General features: G+C 36.4%; 2 protein-coding genes across 2 annotated transcripts in view; one reads left to right on the top strand and one right to left on the bottom strand.

Annotated features, from left to right (window-relative positions):
- LOC121967539 (transportin MOS14-like) overlaps positions 1-13137 on the top strand; it is a 32724-nt gene extending 19587 nt beyond the window's left edge. Inside the window, exons 18-24 of the mRNA XM_042517835.1 lie at positions 2681-2865; positions 2945-3037; positions 7806-7993; positions 8095-8206; positions 8610-8767; positions 9344-9460; positions 12396-13137. Coding sequence (XP_042373769.1) covers positions 2681-2865; positions 2945-3037; positions 7806-7993; positions 8095-8206; positions 8610-8767; positions 9344-9460; positions 12396-12620 — 1078 coding nt within the window. The 3' untranslated portion in view covers positions 12621-13137. The remainder of the gene's footprint in view (positions 1-2680; positions 2866-2944; positions 3038-7805; positions 7994-8094; positions 8207-8609; positions 8768-9343; positions 9461-12395) is intronic.
- A 1111-nt stretch (positions 13138-14248) lies between these two features.
- On the bottom strand, positions 14249-20694 carry LOC121967538 (acetyl-coenzyme A synthetase, chloroplastic/glyoxysomal-like). Its single transcript, XM_042517833.1, has 18 exons — positions 20330-20694; positions 19865-20008; positions 19635-19790; positions 19432-19554; positions 19180-19348; positions 18649-18731; positions 18368-18469; positions 18204-18292; positions 17993-18083; positions 17669-17782; positions 16746-16822; positions 16578-16656; positions 16310-16378; positions 16055-16230; positions 15615-15671; positions 15388-15478; positions 15188-15286; positions 14249-14665 (listed from the first exon to the last, which is right to left on the bottom strand). The coding sequence occupies exons 1-18, from the start codon at positions 20549-20551 to the stop codon at positions 14480-14482; spliced, it is 2127 nt and encodes a 708-aa protein (XP_042373767.1). The 5' UTR covers positions 20552-20694; the 3' UTR covers positions 14249-14479.
- Positions 20695-20907: the final 213 nt, after the last annotated feature.

Here is a 20907-nt window from a genome sequence, read left to right as displayed (position 1 = left end):
CATACCAAAATCATATTTCAAGTTACTCAAGTCTATTGGATTCCATTCTTCGTCACTGGTGTTGCTTTTGCCAATTTGGCTTAATCTTATTTGTTCTTCAGCCTACTTAACATACAGAAGAATATTACTGCTATAGCAGTGAAGAATGAGTCAGTTTATGCTAATTGCTTCGGATAATATTCTCGGTAGCAATCCTTCAGACATTAATTTATCAGTTGAGTATCAATAACTCATTAAATGGAAGACCACTTAGTGTACACTATGCTAGTCTTTATCATCATTAGTTCATGGTGGTAATTCTAGCACTTGCATGGTGCAGATTACTAGATTGAGCACTCGGATTCTAGATTCTGGCACCTTTAAGCATATCTTATAGCATATCCCTTTCCTTTGATCATACTTCAATGCCTCATTTGTTTCATACCACTCAAGCTGATGGATTTTCTCATATGTGATGGGTATGGATCAAGTTGCTTGTAATCCATTTTTGCTACTTTTTTTTTTCCTTTCATATAACCGAATTTTCTTTTAATTTATTATTTGTGAGCATACTCGCTAAATCACTGAATTGTTCATTAGCTCTTGCTACTGATTCTGTTTCTACTCATGATTTTAGGATGGAAAAGGCATAATTATAAAAACTGAACTTGAACTCAAACCAGGCAAGCTGTGTTAGTGGTTGGACCAGTGGGTCAATTGGCTGAACTACATGTGGACCCCGCATTGACTCAACTGAGTCAATTGCCTGGATTGACTTAGATTCACTAGTTTAATTGCTAATTTTGTTGATTTTATCATGAAGAATAAATTTAGATAATGAAGAAGATTAAGAAATTATGATACTGAATTCCATGTCACAAAGAAACGCATCCCTTTTATTACATGATAACTTGATGCATAGTTATAAAAAGTACAAAAAAAAAACAAACTAGAGGAGGGTTATATTGAAATAAAAATTACTAATACCTATAATGTTAAAAAAAAATTACTAGTACACATGAAATATTCATTGATACAAAATTTAGAAAATCAAACTGCCCTTATATTTAAATGGAGGATTTGAATTTTTTGTATATATTTATTATTAGGATAGGTTAAGATATGACAAGAAATTATTTTCTTATCCCAAGTTAATTTTTTGAAATTACAAAATGTGCAAATTTTACATTTCAAGTCATGACAAGTTGACATGGACCAACCTGGTTTCATAAAGTCCAACCAACTTTCACAAAAACAGTCGGTCTGACCAGATTTTTGTTTGTGTCTTGTTGCATATGATTGATGAACTAACTCAACATTGAGAAGTATCCGGTTTTGTTCTTTTTGCCGGTTTAAGTGACGGACTGTATATATAACTATGAGAAAATGTGATTGGTACATGGAACAAGCCTCAAGGATTATATCAGTTGGCAAAGGCTAGACACTTATTTGCTCTAGTAGCTGATTCTTATCTATTTCAAATCCCTAGTTGCCTAGGTTATCCTTGCTTACAAAAGCTACAAAAAATGATTCCTGGTTTGTCAATCTCTTGACTTTAGAGTGTGAGCCTTGTCAATTAGGTAAGTAATTAGCATCCTCATTTCCTGATGGTGCCCACAAGTGTCTCTCTACACCTTCTTGTTGCATTCTGATATTTAGGATCCAAGTAAGATTTGTTTAAAATTTGAATTCAAATGCTTTGTTATTGACTATTCTAGAATGAAGTGTCCCTTGTTGAGCATCTTGAAGTTTTTGAAATATTTCTCTAATTAGCTTGCAGTATTTTCTATCTAATCAATTTATCCATTATCAATCTTTGCGTGCTAATACTCCCTATCAAAATAATGTTGTTGGAGGAAAAAAGTTGGTATTTAGTTGAGAAAACTCTCATACATTATTGCTTTATATAAAAGTTCCTCTTAAGTTTTAGGATGATAACATTCTCATTATGTGCTACCTCATAAATTACATGTTGCCTTCTTTAATTATTTATGGTCAAATTCTCTTTACCATTCTTTTTCATTGTGATGCTCTCTACTTTACCTCCGCGTGGTTAGGTGAATATTTCTTATAAATTATCTGCATATTATTAATTTAACACATTATATAATTACTTTAACATATTGTATAACATTTTTATAAGAATTTTTAAACAAAAAAATAATAACATATTGGTTATTTGATTAAACATGGGATATTTTTTCTGTAACTGTCAAATTAGTCATGTATAACATATGTGTTAATTGATTATAGTTTTTAATTAAATATTCTGTATTGCGTTAAATTGTTAATTTTCCAGATTTGTTTCAAACGTAGAGAATGTATATAAATTTTTTAAATTTTACATTCATCCTAGATTTGTAAAAACATCAAAACTTTATGCTAGACATAACCATTAACCCTAAATTAAATAGGGATCATTTATAAGTATATCAACCCAAGGGGTGCAAATGTAAAAAATAAATATCAATAGTAATCTATATTAAGGTAGAGGGTTTACCTAGGGTAATCGTTTTTAATAATTTTTGCTGATCTAACAAAACCAAAGTCCAGATGTAATTTTTTGTGCAATAAATGACCACTTGGTTTAAACGTAACTGTAAATAGTCTGGTTAAAGCTTAAATGAAATGTTGATCTATTAAGCTATTAGTATGTTATTTCAGTATCCACTTTGCCTTGATGAAATACAGAAATGTTCAGGATAGGATCTGTTCTTGGTCATCTAGTGACTCCTCCAGCCGATCAAGTTGAGGATGATACGATTTTGATTCTTCTTGGAGTATTTTGGCCACTTCTAGAAAAACTTTTTGGGTCAGCCCACATGGAAAGTGCTGGTTTATCTGCAGCAGCCTGTCGATCACTTACTCTAGCCGTGCATTCTTCAGGTAATCATACATGTGCCTGCTTAGATATATTTGTGTGGAAGACTTCCATATAGTTACGGAATCTCAACAATGGTTTCAGGTCAACATTTTTTGATGCTACTCCCCAAAATTTTAGATTGCTTATCTACAAATTTTTTATTGTTCCAAACTCACGACTGCTACATAAGAACAGGTGCGTGATACAGATTTATGTTTTCTGATCAGCATGCATCATTGTGTATGGAAACACTATTTCTTGTTAAGAAAAAAAAATGCTAGATTAAAATATTAGATGTAATTTAGTCCAAGGCATTCCTACTACTTAGTCTTTTTCCTAGGTTTTAGATAGAAGTTATTATGTTTATGGGCTATATATGACTTATAACTCTATGCAATAAAATAACATTTCATCCCTCTTAATTTTGAATTAGTGCTAGTTTCTCTTTGAGGGTTATTTTTCCTTCTTCAATCACCCAAGGCGGAGGCCATGATGATGTTACCTCTTCTAGTGTCACTGTCAAAATCATAATTCTTGTTCCTTTTTGTATTCCCTTCTTACATTAACCTTAGTTTTCTTTCCTCTTCAACCTTTCCCTTTTCTCCATTTTTTTAATCTTTTGGCAATCCTCCTCTATCTACCACAACACCTCTAAATTAAATGTTGGGCAAGAATACTTTGATGGATCATCATCTTGTCACAACTTCTTAACTTTCCTCCCTCGGATCATGTGTTCAACCTCCAATCCTATCCACTTTCCAATGGGATCCAAGAGGTCTTTAGATCCATGGAATCTATTTGGAAACTCCCAACTTCTTTTCCATTGGTGACCAAGGAAATAAGATGTCGAGTTGTGTCGGTTGACACAAGTGGAATTTACTGTTCCTCCTACCAACTGACACTGAAATAGGCTCAAAGCCTCGAGCAACAACGACCTAGTGGAGGCTTCGCGGCCAAGTGAGACCCCCGCAACCTTGTGGTAGTCGTCACAATGTTGCAGAGGCCAAGCGTGGTCATTGCGACCTCACGAGATTTTTATGCTTTTTTTTCTTTCCTTGTTCTTTTCCCCCTACTTCCATCTTTTTTTTTTTTTTTTTTTTCCACGATTAATTCCTTCCCCTCTATTAATTTTTTTTTTGCGGTGGCAAGCCATTGCAACCTCTCGATCAAGTTTTTTTTATATATTTTCTTTCCTTTATTCTTTTCCTCCATATTTCCAGCTTTTTAAAATTCTTTCCACGATTAATTCCTTCCTCTCTATTAATTCTTTTCCTCCATCCGTCCACGAGAGTAAATAAAGAGAAAAAACTCTTGACCTCCTTGAGGATGAGTAATTTTTTTTCCCTCTATCCGTCCACAAGGTAAACAGAAAGAAAAAAAAAAACTCTTTAAAGATGGAGAAAACATATAGTTAGGAAAAATAAAAGAAATAAATATAATCTAATTTCTAACCTTATAAAATATACAACTATCGATGAATTAAATTATTTTATATATAACTTTGGGTTAATTTTAACTCGATCAAAATAAATCTAAATTAAATCCATTTTAAATATAATTAATCTTTCTATGTTTACTTGGTGGACTTCAGCTAAACCTAAATCAACTTTTATGACATCAAACATTTCACTAGGTAATATTAAAACTTGGATTTAATATTTAACATTTCAAATATATTTCAATAGTAAACATCTATAATCAAATATTAATAAAAATATTTTTTTGTTAACATATTTTATATTTTAAATAATACTAAAATTGTATTGGCACAGCAAGATACAGTTAGCCCTGACCCGAGGGCGAGTCCAAACTGGGGCGGGCTTGTTTCAGTTCAATCTCAAAAATAATCATGAATCGGCAGTTTGAGCAGTTGGTTCAACTGTGTATGTTTTTTTAGTTATTAGGTCAGGTCTTGCGGGGTGACGGCACAATGTAACGGTGGGGCTTCTGGCGGAGGACATGGAGTGGTGGCTCCACAAGACACGAAGCCTCAAGACCTTATAGTTTGAGATGTTCAGGCAAAGCCCCATGTCGCTTGCCTCCTAGAGTAGCTCTACACAGAAATCCATCTCCTCAAACTTACAGAGCGCCTGAAGGAGTGAATTGAAGGTGGTGACGTCCAGCAACACTTCTTCCTTGGTCATCTGTAGCACCATCGACTTGGCAGACTTGAGGTAACCAACATTGATGAGTTCGTCAATGAGGATGTCACGATTGAGGACTGGAGGCGGCGGTGCGAGTACATGCGGTGCATGCTGACGGGTGAAGCTTGGCCTGCGCGACTTTCGGTTCCAACCGCGATGAGTGGCAGAGGGGTGGGAGGGTAAGCATGCATACTGGCTCCACGCCTGGTCGTTGACGTCGCTACTGTTGGTATCCCAAGGTTGTTTTGATGTGATCAAACAAGTTAAGTTAGGTCATGTCATGTTTAACCCTGTGTCTAAGTGTGCAGGAACTTAGGAGCACAGGAAGTCGAGCAAAAGACGCAACTAGCGAAAAGGACAGCTCAGGAGAGAGCCAACGGTTTCGGTGCGTCTGAGGGATGAGGTGTTGCGGAAGAGTACACCTTCGGACGAGAAGGGAGCGTGCGGTGTTTCCGAGGGACGAGAAGCTGGAGCGGAAGATTGCTCGAGGAGCAAAAGACGCAGCTAGCGAGAAGGTCGGCACGAGAGAGCCGACGAGCTCGGTGCGTCTGAGGGACGGAAAACTGCGAAAGAGTATGCTAGCGGACGAGAAGGAAGCACGCGGCGATTCGGGTGAGCCCTATTCCGGATGACTGAAATCACCCAAGCGAGCGGAGCCGGAGCGGAAGACCTGGACCGAAGCAAGCGGAACCGGAGCGGAAGGCCCGGATTGGAAAAAGTCAACATGGTTGACTTTCAGTCCAGATGCCCGGACTCCGGGCGTCCGGAATGAAGTTTTATCCGGATCACGTTTGACCGCGATCTGTTGCGAAGGGGATAAAATTTTATCCTCCTCCAAGCGCCTAGAACCCTTCCAGGCGCCCCGACCAAGACTATAAATACAGACTTGGTCTAAGAAGCTAAGATATAACAAGCAGTCTTGCAACAACACTTGTAAGCCTCTAGTTTTCATTTAGCTTCTTCTTTTTGTGCGATTATTGCTATAAAGAGGCTTCTCCGCCTAAAGGAGATATTAGTGCGCTCTACTTCCTTGGATTAACAACCTCCACGGTTGTAACCAAGTAAAAACTTCTGTGTCTATGTCTTTTTGGTTTCCTTATTCTTTTTATGCAAGTGGTTGTTTAAGTTATAAGTTGAGGAAGGTATTTTTGTTTGATTTTGTGCAGGGGCTATTCACCCTCGTCTAGTCGGTCGCCAAGGGTCCTAACAGCTACCTTTCCCATCATCCTGTTTCGGGAGTACTTCTCCGTCACGGTGCAGGAGATGGTGTTGCCAAGTGAGGCCGAGATCAACTCTAATGGCGGCGTGGGAGGACCGGCTGTGTGGCGGAGCCAGGCAAGGCCCAACCATGGCGGACGCTCACTCCCGGGCCTTGTTCTCGACATTTTAATTACTACCCTAACTAATCATAATTTTTTAAAATATTTTTTAAAATATTTTTTTAAAAATAAAATAATAATAATCTTGAATCGTCGTGAATTATAAACCGAACCATAATGTTCTGAACTGTGAACCGTAAACATCTTGGACGGTTAAGGTTAAGGGTCAACCTTATTGGACTATCAAATTGACGGTTCTAAACTATCGAACTGTCTACATATTGTACCAAAGTCATATAATTCCGGTCATTAACTGAACTCCGGTGCGGTTCTAAATTTCAAAGCTTGCTGGTGACTACTTCCTTTGCCTCCCACCTCATGCTTCAAGATGGTGTCTGTTTTGAGACTTATTCTAGTTTATGTAACAAAATTGGCACACAGATAATATGTATGTTCCAATTCGAGGAGGAGCATCTGCATACAGATATTAGTGTAAACTAGTTTAAGACATACCTAGTCTTATGCCTAGGTTTTAGATAGAATTAATTACGTTTATGGGCTACAAATACTGTTGTATTTATATGCAATAATACACTACTTTATCCATCTTAACTAGAACAACCAAGAAACAGGTCTATTGTGATTTTTAATTTCAGATTTCTGGAAACAGTGAAATGGAGCAGTAATTAAAGGTCTGTTTCATGAGTTTACTTTTGTCTCCTTTCATGTTGATAACTAAGCTGCAAATAACTAGCACTAGTCTACATATTTATCTATGAAAGTATGTATTGTTGATCAAAAAAGCTAGCTATCTTTCAAAACTATACATACTTTCTAATGTTGATTAAGGCAATCCTTAGTTTTCATTCTGCTGTGCAGTTTTCTCATGATACTGGAAAAAAAAACTTCAAATTCTTTCATGACATGACATCATTCTGAATGTTGGCATGAAAAGTCAATTTCATGCCTTTTTAGATCTCTACATGACATCTCGTTGGTTGTTGATAAAAAAGAATTCCCTTTGGCATTTGTGCCATCTTCTGTTCCTTTCACTTATTTTCTTTTTGTTTATTGTGTTTCTGAGACTAAAATCTTTAGCATTCTTGACTTGTCTTGCTTTCCTATATCCACCAATACAAAATGCAGGGGATATAACTTAAGCACAAAAAGAATTCATGGGATTGTCATATTTAGTGAGTCACTAAAGAACTATTGTGATATTGTTATGGCTTTCTTTTGGTCCTTTTTGGATTTTAAATAAAATTGGTACCGGATCTTTCTTGCCATGATACTATTGGATGAACTTTCATTATCTTCATAATCTCATTGTGCTAGTCATATCAAGAACTGAATTCTCCAATTTAAATTAGGAAAAGTTTTCAAATCAGAACCTCTTGAGAATGGCTATTAATATTTATTTATTTATTTTTGTGGTAGTTAAGTGTTTATTTACCCGTTTTCCTATATTTGATTCTCTGTTTTTCATAAATGAAATCTCAGCTACTGTTGTTATTGAAGAATTTGGTAATATAGAAGAATATGGACAATTATGCATTAGCACATTTGAGAGATTCACCTCGGCATCATCAATAACAGCTCTCAATTCTTCTTACATATGTGACCAAGAACCTGACTTGGTTGAAGCTTACAATAACTTCGCATCAATATTTGTCCACTGCTGTCCCAAGGTCTTCCATCTGTCTGATTAACAGCAGAATGTAGTCATTTAGTTGCAAAAGTTTTTTAAATAAGCAGACAAAAGATCCTTTGCTTATTGATTTTATCTCAGGATGTTGTTGCTGCATCTGGGCCCCTACTTGAATTGTCATTCCAAAAGGCTGCAATATGTTCCACAGCCATGCATCGTGGGGCAGCATTTGCTGCAATGTCATACTTGTCCAGTGAGTGGGACTATAAATTCTTCTATGTGCAAACTAAACTATCATATTTCTTTCTCATTTTCTTTAACCATGTTCATAATAGCCGCTTTTATAGGTCATTCAATTTTTTTTTGCTGCCAGCATGAGAGTGCCATGATTTCTTTATAGTTTTTCCTCTTGAATTCTAGATGATGTGAATATAATTGACCTCATTTTACATGCATTTATAAGTAATTTCTTGGAAAAAAAAAACTAGCAAATGAATCCTAAAAAAATGACACTGAGTATTGGCAATTTGTTTCCCTTTAGTTTATGGTTTTAAAAGACAATTCTAACTGGCAACATTCAACTTCTGAAAATTCCATGTTCTTTTTTTTTTCTTGAAGAAAATAGTACAGCTCTCTGAAGCACTAACTTATTGCAGGTTTCTTGGAGGTCAGTTTCATATCTTTGTTGCCATCTTTGGCTTGTATGACAGAAGTATCATTACATGCAGTAGTAATTCGTATATTATCACAAAATGGGGAAGGTCTTGTATCTAATGTTGTATATGCTCTTCTTGGTGTGTCAGCAATGTCAAGGGTAAGTATATATAGTCACTGCATTGATACATTTTACAGTGGGAACTAACTACTGTGCTGATTTTTCCACTATCAAATTGTTCATGAGAAAGTAGTGATTGATATCTAATATAAGCAAGTATGGAATGCTGAGGATGTGTTTGATTCTCTTATACAGAGTTTAGACTACTGAACTTCTCAAAGATGGAATGTGTGAATATATTGCTCTAATCAGTTGTATTATTACCTCATTCATATGCCTTAATTGTTACTTAACCCTATCTTCTTGTATGTGCTTTTTACAATTTTTTTGTTTGATAAAAGGCATAGCTGCTCTCCTAGGTGAGACCTGGTATCAAGAATGCCATATCATTCAAATATAGCAGTAAGAAAAAGTAGCAGATGAAATAAAATCTCTAGGAATTTCTTCTGCCATTTAGTCTGTAGAAGCACAGAACTTTCATCCTTTGTAGCCCTCTGTTAATAGTAGCTTGATAAGCATTTGAATCTCCAATATGCTTGATATGGCCCATAGTTCGATCTTGCTTAAACTATAATCTATGTCTTGGGATTTATATGACTTTGATCTATTTTTCAGGTACACAAGTCTGCAACAATTTTGCAGCAATTAGCAGCATTTTGCAGTCTCTGTGGGAATAGTGCATGGAAAGCAGTTCTTTGTTGGGACACTCTCTGCGGTTGGTTGCAGTCAGCAGTAATCCACTTTCTCTTTCCGCATACATATATTTATCTCTGAGCATTTGCTTGTTAGTAGTTTAAAATACTTTTTGTTTCTGGAAATCTCAGAATAGTGGATAGGGATTCATCAGCCCATGGGGTCTGGCTGCAAGTCCTCCCCTTCCCCTAGCTCCATCCTATGTTAATTGGATTAGCGTAAATCTTTTACTGTTTGGTCTGGTTCATAAGGCAATGAATATTGCAAAATGACCATTGAGTCATTGGCTGGTTACTTCATAAGTAGTAAAAAACATGCCAAACAGACATATTGATGATGTAAGTTTACTGCAGATGCAAAATCTGGTAGCATTATGTAAAGAGTTTTTGCCTTTATTAAGACCAGTAGACTTATTTCAAGAGCTTGAACCCCTACGAAAATCTTTATCTATATTTTTATTATGCTTGACACTCGTCTGTGGGTATAGTTACCACTTATCAGATCTAGAGTGAAAGCTATCCAGTCGAGTTCTGGCCCATTAATTTATTAGTTTGTCCATATTTCACATGTCCATCCTAGTTGATTGAATCTGTCGAGATTTATTAAATTTATCCAGATTTGATGTATTCATCCAGCAAGGTCTATCAAATTGGCAAAAGTATTTTGAAAAAAAAATCCAATTTTATCTTGGAAAGTCTTTTCATGACCTTTTGCTTTTGGGCAAAATTCGAATTTGATAAATCTGGACTAATTTGACAAATCTGAATGGATATGTTGAATTTGAATCTTTGGGATCAATCCAATTTTCTGACTGCTAGTTTGAATATCCCACACAAGCTTTCTAACAATGCAGTTTGCTATGTTCAGCACTGATGGGACCAACCTGGCGTAGGAAGAGAGGGGATGATGATAAAATAGGAGGAAACAATGTCAAAGTTGTCACTGGGAATTTCTAGATCATTATTGATCTAGAGAAGTGTGAGTATGAATCCAGATTCAGTAGAATTTTGGTCAGAGTGAGGTTATATAATGGTTGTACTGTTAGGTGTACTGTTCTTGATCAATAGTAAAGGACTTATCAAGTAGCAGATTCCATGCTATTCTCGAACTCATGGTGGAAACAGTTGACATTCACACAATTGCAGTTTGGATTGAGGGAACTCACAATCAAATAGAATGGATGAAGTGGGATCTCATAACATCTATGTGATCAGACTACGCGATTCTTGGCATTGAGACCCTTTGCAATGGAGCTAAGGTGACCCAAGGAATTGGATCTGAATCAACTGATTGCACACAAGGTGTTAAAAGTTGGTTCTAAGCAGTAAACGGGGTCTATTGCCTAGTGCCCAGACAGTAGGCCTCCGCAATTATCATTAAGATGTATCAAAATAGAAAAGAAATATGGTAAATTAAGAATGACTAATATTCATGTATGAATTTTAACAAACAAGTAATAAAAAAACATTTTAATTTCACATTGCAACCAAGAAAACTAATTATAAAATTTGGAAAAGAGACCAGAGAAGAGAGAACTCATCTAGGGAAGAGAATAAAAAAGGATGGTAGAGAAATGATCAAAATTTAGTGTAGGACACCAACATCGAGTTAAAAAAATGACATAGAAGTCACATGGGATGCTCAAATAAACAAGGGGAGTGATGTGTGCTAATGGGGAGAACTAGGATTGTTGTTTAATATCAAATGCATTAGCAACTTGTAAATTTTTATTTTATTTGCCTTAGACCCATCTGTGCCTTCTAAGTAGATTGCCTAGGTTCCCTAGATGGTTTATCTGGCCTACTTTTAAAAGAGTTAACTAACAAGGACCATCTAACAACTAGGTGAAATGCTCGTGCCTAAGCTGCCTAGGCGATTGTATTAAACAATGATCGTAATTCAATCAAAGATGACAAGATAGCATCTAATCCTTCTTTAATTCATATCACTACTTCCATAATGTAGGTTGAGGCATACCATGGATTACTAGAAACAGATTTAGAAAGAATCTAGCAGAAAAAACTAAACCGAATATTCAAAATGAAGAGCTAACCAATGCAAAATATTATTTATAAGCATAGGTAAAATGAAACTCGAATAAAGTTAGAAATTATCTAGTTAAATCTCTGGCTAGATGACTCTGTTTAGAGAAAATATTGTGTCCCTCTAGCGCATAAGATGCAGCAATCCTCAGATTCAACAGCCAACTTGCCATGCTTAATTGCACTCCTAGACTTAAGTCGAAAGTTGGCCTCCAATTGCATTAGAGCCTCGAGTAAAGGTGGAAATGAAAAAAAAAAAAAAAAAGTTTTTCACATGGTTGGTCACTGAGAAAGAATTATTGACTTGAAGTTAAAAATGTTTTTGTGGTGCGTGGTGTTGATTATGAGACGGCTTATTGAATGTTGATGTGGTAAACTTAGTGGATATATAATATGGCTTATTGATAGAGTTGAATGTCGTCTATTATATCCACTGGATTTTATTTTTGTTAAATTTTATTGAACAATTTGGCATCCTACATAACAACTCAGTCCATCACATCAGTGTGAATTGAAGATCTTTCAGTAGTTACATTATGAATAAATTATTAGAATTGAAAGATGGAGAATCCTGTAATTCAGGAAAAATATTAATAATTTGCCTGAAATGTTATTTTAGATTCTAGCATGATTTTTCCAAAAAAAACCTGTACTCTTTCGTTTGCAGCATTTGGCAGCATTATGAAACAGTTTGCAAAGAGTGACATTATTTTGTCTGAAAAGGCTAGTCTATGTACTTGGTGTTTTCCTATTCTGCAAATTTACCTGGTCTTTTACTTTGTTATTTGTTCTAGATGAGAGCTCTTTTGATTGTTATTTAAAGCACCTTCAGTATTGACTTCATCTTCTACTTGACATGAGCACAATATAATTTTGTCCATACATCTGATTACAAACGTTACCATTTTAATTTCCATTTTTCATGCAAATAGGTGCAGTTTCTCCCTTCAGAGTATCTGAAGCAAGGTGAGGTAGAAAGTATCGTACCATTATGGCTGAAGGCCCTGTCTAGTGCAGCCTCAGATTATATTGAGAGCAAGACCAGTAAAACTGGTACAAGTGATCATGGCCACATGCTAGGTAAAGGGGGGAGAACTCTCAAGCGCATCGTTAGAGATTTTGCTGACAGGCATCGTAATTTTCCAAACCCTACATAATTGACTGCAAAAAACTTCAATTCTTTTTGCCCTTTTATGGCCTGTGAAACGGGAAGTGTAAATTGGAGGATTATAGCCAGGTCCATTCTGACATTCAACAGATGGTATTTGTTGGCTGTGTAATCAGATTTTGTAGACTGGATATTTAGTGCTAAGATTTTGCCCAAGGGGGCTTGTATTTCCAGAAGGTATATCTGACTGGTTGCAGATTTGAGCCAACTGATGGGATTTTTCAAAACTCCACAAAATTAGTTTAGCTCAAGTGTATTCTGAATGGTATTGCTACTCCAGAACTGGATGTCAAAGATTCAACATCACGTAACGGTAAAGAGAATAATGCATCGGTATGAAGGGAACTGTAATGGATTTTGGGATAATTTTTTTTTTGTCAGATAATGTTACAAATGCTATGTTACGCCTTGTAATTCTAGTTTCCTTTATTGTTCATGAACACCTTGATGGTGCTTGTATTTGTAAAGAGTTTCAAATAAATGCGATGTGGAACGGATTAGTACCCCGGATATAGAATCTCGTATTCTTTGAAAATCTTTCATCACTATAATTTCTCGCATCATATTCCACTTATATATATCCAACACGCTTGTGCGGTTACATTTTTTTTGCTTGAAATTGTTTTTGTTCCTATTCCACATTGCAACACAACCATTTTGTATGTTCATTGCCCAGTTTAGCTATTGACGACTTCATAGGAGTTTGTGAACGAGAATTGTCTAAGATTGATATAGTTAATACCATCTGTCCTTGAAAATTGTTCATATTATTAGGTGTTTCTACAATTAGACCTGTAAATTTGTAGCGTTCTTCCTAGTTTTCAAACTTCATCATGTCTCTTCTATAACTATGTTTTTTTTTCAACATAGTTATAAAATAAATTTAAATAAAATGGAATCTTGTGCTTTAAATCAAATCTTGATCTTTTAAATGGTTTGTGTTTTACCACCGAGCCTTGAACCCTAAAACCATCCAAATATTTTTAATAAGGTGAAGCATTGATGTCCTTGTCCACCTACAGCCATTTTATTAGCCCATTTTAGATAGTCTGATGGAAGTCCAGTTGGCTAGAGCATAAAAAAATAACAACTTGATACATGAAGTTCATTTCATGTGCGGCCGGGAGAAACCGGAGAAATACCTTGTTTTTTGCAAGAGATTATTTTTAGGATTTAAACCCATGATTTTTTGTCACAAAACTACTTTACCATTGCGCCAAGGCTAAAGAGTAACAGATTTATTATAATAGAACAATAAATTAATTTTTGACGGGTGCATATTCTCGAAGAAAAAAAAAATCCTCCTACCTCCTAGTTAACTTGATGATTGATTATAAGTCCTAATTAAATTATGAGAATTATCTAAGATGAACGTAATAACTTTTTACTACAATTAACACATTTTGAATAATTTGAATGTAACCCAACGGAACCACTTCAAAGAGCGCCCAAACCTTTCCATCGTCCTAAGCCTAATCCATAACAGAACTCAGCCACGCTCTTTTCTGTTCAATCTTCACTAGCCAACTTTCTCAATCTAGAACTCAGCAGCACTAAAAGCTGCAATATATATATTTATAAAACAGGACGTCAATATATCTAGATAGATGTTTATACTTTTACTCAAACAGGGTGAAAATCCTTGATCTTTTATTTAATTTTGTAACAATTTCAAATGGCTGCATTGCAATAAGAACATAATTGAAGTAGCATCCAGAAAAACTACAATAAACCAGACACACAATGCCTCACATTTCTTGACCATGCTAAAATTCCCTAAAAGAGCACAAGAAATATGCATTAAGTTATACTCTTGACTGTTTTGTTGTTACAATCACCTTTCCTTCACTAGCAATCGCCGAGTGAAATTAGCTGTTCCACAACACTAGGGTCAGCAAGCGTACTGGTATCGCCAAGCTCATTTAGCTGCCTAGATGCAATTTTTCGTAAGATTCTCCGCATGATCTTTCCACTCCTAGTCTTCGGTAGTCCAGGCGCCCAGTGGATTTTGTCGGGGGCAGCAAATGCACCAATCTGATAAATGAGTGCACTATTAGCTATACAAAATCAAAGCAAAGATGATGGATCCGTAGTAGCATTGACACTGTTCGACCAAGGTAGCATCCATCCATGTTCTGAACATAACCAGGAAATAAAGTAATGCCATCCTTGTTCAGAAATACTTAAATGTGGATAATCATCAGCTAATCAATCCCTAGTTGGCCATTTGAATTTTTAATGCAGTTAGTTTTCAGTTTGAGATGCAAAACTATGATCAGTTTGCTGAATCAGTTTACATAGCATTGATATGCAAAACCTTCATGCATAGCCTGGAAAGTTAAGATTAGAGACGTTTTGTTTCAACTTTCATGAAATAAATATGACACATCACTATCGATGTAGCAAACATAGAGCCAGAAAATTGAACCTAATTCTAGAGCATGAGGCATAAAACTCGAAAACATATCCAAAATAACAAAGAAGCTTTCTGTAAGTCAAATTATTTATAGATGCCCACAGTTGATTGTGTAACCAGGAATGATAAGAAAACCACACCTGATTTCTGACTACCGAAATTAGACTTTTCCGAAGTTCTTCACTGTAAGGAACACCCTCCACTAAAGTCACAAACGCATAAATTCCCTGACCTTTGATCTGAGAACAGGAAAAATTATTGCAATCAGATTTTCTACAAATGAAGTTCTTATTGCTTGGAGTGGCATAGGCTGCAGACAACTAGTATAGTGTTCTTATACCTCATGGTCAACTCCAACTACAGCAGCCTCTGCGCATTGGGGATGAGAAACCAAGGCAGATTCTACCTCAGCAGTGCCAATACGATGCCCACTGCAAAGAATAAAAGAAATTCTCTAACCTGTCAACCCCATAAGATAAAATAACAAACAAATGCTCAACAAATTCTGTGGTTGATAATATCTATCCAAAAAGTAATGATATGTTTGCATCCATTTATTTAGAGTACCTCACATTGATGACATCATCAACTCTTCCAGTGAGCCAAATGTAACCATCTTTGTCCCTAACAAATTAATATACTGTTAATACTGATGAGAACCATGTTATTTTCACAATAAGAACTTTGTGAGAAGATTTAGATGAGCTATAATATTTAAATTCTCAAGTGAGATGGTATCCAGCACTATGTTGGTACATAAAAAAAAAGAGAGTATATTGCACTTCTTAATATCTAACACTTCTAAAAAAAAGTACAGCTAATCAAATAATAAGATATTGACTAGGTGTCATGTTCAAATCATTCCATGTTAGTGGGCATAATTAAATTCAGAACCAGAACACCCATCTGCAATAGAAAGTCTTAAAGAATTTTAGAACACAGTAAATTGTCTCCTAATAGTTTATGCCTATATAAAATTGGCACCCAATAAGGGGGGGGGGGAATACCTGCTACATCCATCCCCAGTAAAATAATAACCAGCAAAAGGTTTAAAATATGTGGTTTCATATCTTTCATGATCACCATAAAGTGTCCGGAATGCACCAGGCCATGAGTTTTTGATGCAAAGATATCCACTGCATTCACCTTCAATCTCATTCCCTTTCTCATCAACTATAACTGGCTGCAGTACTTTCTCAAACAGTATTACTAAATACAGCTTAAAGACTATTTCCATATACATAAGTCTGATTAATACATACCTGAACTCCGAAGAAAGGAAAAGTTGCGGAGCCAGGCTTCTGAGGCCATGCACCAGGCAAAGGCGTAATCTGTAATCAAATTATAGGATTTAAAGATACAGCTCAGATTATCTGTAATCAAATTATAGGATTTAAAGATACAGCTCAGATTAACAGAGAATTAAATTTAATAAGTGATGAACTTAAAACTGCAGGAAACAATACAAGTGTTTCCACCGAAGTAGATAACTGGCAATAGAAAACCATGGATGGAACAGAGCCCACTTACCATGAAGCCACCAGTTTCTGTTTGCCACCAGGTATCCGATATAGGGCATCTTGAATCCCCAACAACATTGTAAAACCACCTAAGCAATGTATATAAGATATATTAAGGAAGCTGTTATAGTGAAAAAAAAGTTAGAAGAAGATAGCTAGTTGAAGGGTCCAGGTGAACCTCCATGCACTAGGATTGATTGGCTCGCCTACACTACCAAGAACACGGAGAGATTTCCGTTGATAGCGAGTGACATACTGCAAACAACGAAGGGTTAGTGAAATAGAATCAGATGGTCAAATTGGTAGTTCATAGATTAATGACAGATTCTGTGAAGTAAACCCCAAAACATACATGAACAAGAAGAGGTCATGAATACTGTTTGAGGTCATGAACAAGATTAATGACAGATTCTGTTTAAAGATACAGCTCAACCCCATTTTGGACGAGGAGCACATAATATTCCATGAGAGGAAAGTACTTCATCAAATTATTGTTTTGGTCAAGAATACAACTGAGGTCATGTATGATTTACCATTACCTTTAACAAGACCAATAATGGCATTCCGCAGTCGGGTCTGTCATTTTGCTGGAATAGGTTCTGTTGCTACATGTGACAGGATAAACATACTACTTTGAGTCTATTAGTTTCTTGGTAGTCAGAATCAGTCATATAGATGTTATTTGACAGGCTATTATGGGATATTGTCTTGTCCATTGTATAATCAATAACCAAACAACCCGTTTTATCACATAGATGGACACAAGAAGTGCACATCTGCTTGGTGAATTAAAGAGTGGTACTTCCTGAGAGGACCAAACAAGAAAAAAAAACAAGTGACAGAAAATTTAGCTTCTACAAAATAGACTTTGAGATGCATATGATAAGAGAAGAAGCTGATTTGATATGTCAGATTACAGGCACATGTTTACTTCTAACACAAGATGCAAAGATATGCATTTCATATATCAGTATCTACTAAACCTAGGAAGTATCAAAGAAACAGGAAACATTTTGCTTGAAGGAAACTAATGATAAATCATAAATGAAATTACACAAGATTCTTAATAAATCATAAATAAAATTACAACAAGATTCTTACCGCATCACCTTCGCGCATTAAGGAGCGCACTAGGGTAGGGGCTGTGTAAAATATTGTCACCTTGTATTTATCAACAATATTCCAACAGCGTCCGGCGTCAGGATAATTTGGAGCCTGAATGAATTGTTCACATTGAATTAGCAAGATGAACTATTTTATTTATGTGATTTTAGAAAGACTATGGAATCACACATCTTCAATAAGATGAATGAAAGTCGCTTCATAATTGGGCTGAAATAACTTCTCTATACATTGCCAATTGCTACAAAGATAATGATAGGTAAAAATTTATGTAAAAATGAGAGGAGGAAAGACACTATTTACCCCCTCAAACACCACAATGGTTGCTGAATTCAAAAGTGGGCCATAAGTAACATAACTGTGCCCTGTTATCCAGCCACAATCAGCAGTGCACCTAATTCAAAAGATAGGAAATACTTAATCCATTTGCAGAACAGATAAGTTTTGTGAAAACTAACTTCAAAGAATACTCTGGAGTCTGGAGTAACCCATAGAGAGAAAGAGGTAAGCATACCAGTATACATCTGAAGGTTTGTAGTCAAATGCATACTTGAATGTTGTTGCTGTATATACCATATATCCCCCAGTTGTATGTAAAACACCCTATATGTTAAGGCATAAGTCTCCAGTACTTAGTACAAAAGAATGGCGAAAACCCATTAATACTAAATTTGCAACCTTTGGTTTCCCAGTGCTACCACTAGTGTACAGGAGAAAGAGTGGGTCTTCTGCATCAACCCATTCCACATCACATTTTGTTGGAAATAGAGGGACAACATCCTGAATTCACAATACAAACACAAAACGATGAAGTCTCTTGTGCTACTTGCTAACCAAAAATAGCCGACTAAGAAAACATTTGGTAACTAAGTTCAAATCCTCAACAATTGACGTCAGAACAAAATAACCCAAAAGTTACAACTGCAATATGTCAATAGTGAGCAGTCTAGTCCACAGACCTGCCACCAGACATCTCTCCCATCCTGCCATTTGGTATCTTCTCTCCTCATGGCTGATTTGTTTTCAAAAGTCAAACACAGGTCTGTTCATGCCAAAAGTGACAAAGGTGCAGAATAAGATTCCATCAATGAAGGAACAAAGATATCAGTCAGACATAAATAGTGCTGAGTCTTGAGAGCAAACACTGACAAACAAAAAAAAATAGAGGTCCAACAATGCATTACATTGCCTTGGGAATGTCATTATACTAAAAACAACATTTAAGAATGACTTGTTACATCTTTCTCATTCGTCGACACAAACTAGACAGGTGAATCAAACACAAAACACTCAGTCATGTACATCATAACCAAAAAACTTAATTTAGTTATAATGAAAAGCTGAGATAAATTTAATAAAATCATCTCAAAATTCAATCCATGTCATTGAGGATGGTAAAAGCAGTTCAAAGTACGAGTTGAACAACGCATCTTAATAGGTATGTGGTGCTCCATACCATGTTCAGAAGATTAATCGAATAAATAACATACCTACTGTAACACCATTTTTGACAGATTCTCTGAGGGCGCTATCAACTATCTCTTTGAGATGAATAGGTTTGGAACCTCTCCTCACAGCATTGCAGGTTATTACTGCTTTAGGTTTGCAGTCAATAATTCTTTGTGAAAGTGATTCAGAAGAGAAGCCCGCAAATACCACCTGAATGGAGCTTGTAATCAATATTTTTTTTTTCTTAAAACCAATCAAAACTGAAAATTTGGGAGAAGATTTCATCGACTTACTGAGTGGACTGCACCAATACGAGCACATGCTAACATTGCAATTGGCAACTCTGTCAGCATAGGCAGGTAAATAATAACTGCATCTCCTTTTCGCACACCGACATGTTTCAAATAATTGGCGAGCTATGACGAGAAAATACAATATAGTGAACAAGATAAACTTCATATTTATTGAACCTAACTTGGAATGCTCCACAGCATACCTGGCAAACCTTCTCCAATAGCTCAGCGTAAGTCAAGCGCCCATCATCACCCAGGTCATTGCCTTCCCAATAGATAGCAACTTTTCCACCATTGCCCGCTTCGATGTTTCGATCCAAAGCATTATAGCTAATGTTCGTTCTGCCTCCTTTGAACCACTGTTATCAGCAAGTCAATGTCTTTTGCAGATCAAAATTTTCCACCAAACAAGATTAAGTGTAAGACAACTCACCTCGAATTTGACGGTTCCCTTCCTCACATCAATGTTTTCGGTGTAGACCTCCGGATTCCACTTCTCCTTCCAGTAGAACTGTGAAGCGATCTCCGACCAGAATCCAGCTGGATCCTCTATCGATTTCTCGTACATGTTCCGATACTGAAGATACGTGATATTAATGCGGAGAAAAAAAAAAGGCAAAACAAGTTTATCCAAGAAACTAAACAACGTTCCATTTTAAAGTTTTCGCATTCTTCCGAATCGGAAAAAAAAAACACACACACAACTAGTTCTGTACAATAGCAAATATCACAATCTCCAGGTTTCCACAAAAGAATAAAACTTACGTAAACCTAAAAAAACCAAAACTTACTTACAAAAACAACGGACTGTCCAACAAAGGAGGAACCTTCAAGCCCACAAAACGAAGTTCTCTCAAGAAAGCTCGAACCGAAGAGTTCAAGGACAAGCAGCACGCACCTGTTCGGGAGAGGAGACGAGGGCCTGGCTGGAAAATTCTTGTGACGGGAAGACGAGGTCGTTCTCCTCGGATTCTAGGGGCTCACCGAGGATGACGGCGTTAAGGTGTGAGATCCGACCCGCGCCCGAGGGTTGCAGGGACATGGATTCCACGTGCCGGAGGCGGTTGCAGAACGCGCCGCCAACCTTGGGAGACGCCGCCGCCGCCTCACCGGTCGTCATCACAAACCAATCACGACACCCTCCGGAAGAGGAAGAAGAGCGGCGTTGAGGGAAGAGGTTTTGGCGAAGAGGGACCGAGCACAAGCAAGGAGAGGAGTCGCCGCTGAGATCTGAGACGACTAAAGCTCTGTTGCGCTTGTTTGACGCCAATTCGGGCAAAACGATAAATTATAGGAGCCGTTGAGGACCATTTTGTAAAATTGAAGAAATTAAGGAAATAAATTACAATATCGTCAAATATTCGAAAGATGTTTTGCTGTGAGGTATTAAGAGATGAATTTTTTTTAATGGGATATTGTTCTAAAAATGGGTTATCTGTATTATCTTGATGAGAAAGTTAAGAAACCAAGACTAAT

This window comes from Zingiber officinale, chromosome 3B (assembly GCF_018446385.1).
Source record: "Zingiber officinale cultivar Zhangliang chromosome 3B, Zo_v1.1, whole genome shotgun sequence".
NCBI lineage: Eukaryota > Viridiplantae > Streptophyta > Magnoliopsida > Zingiberales > Zingiberaceae > Zingiber > Zingiber officinale.
This window is presented reverse-complemented; position numbering and strand designations above follow the sequence as displayed.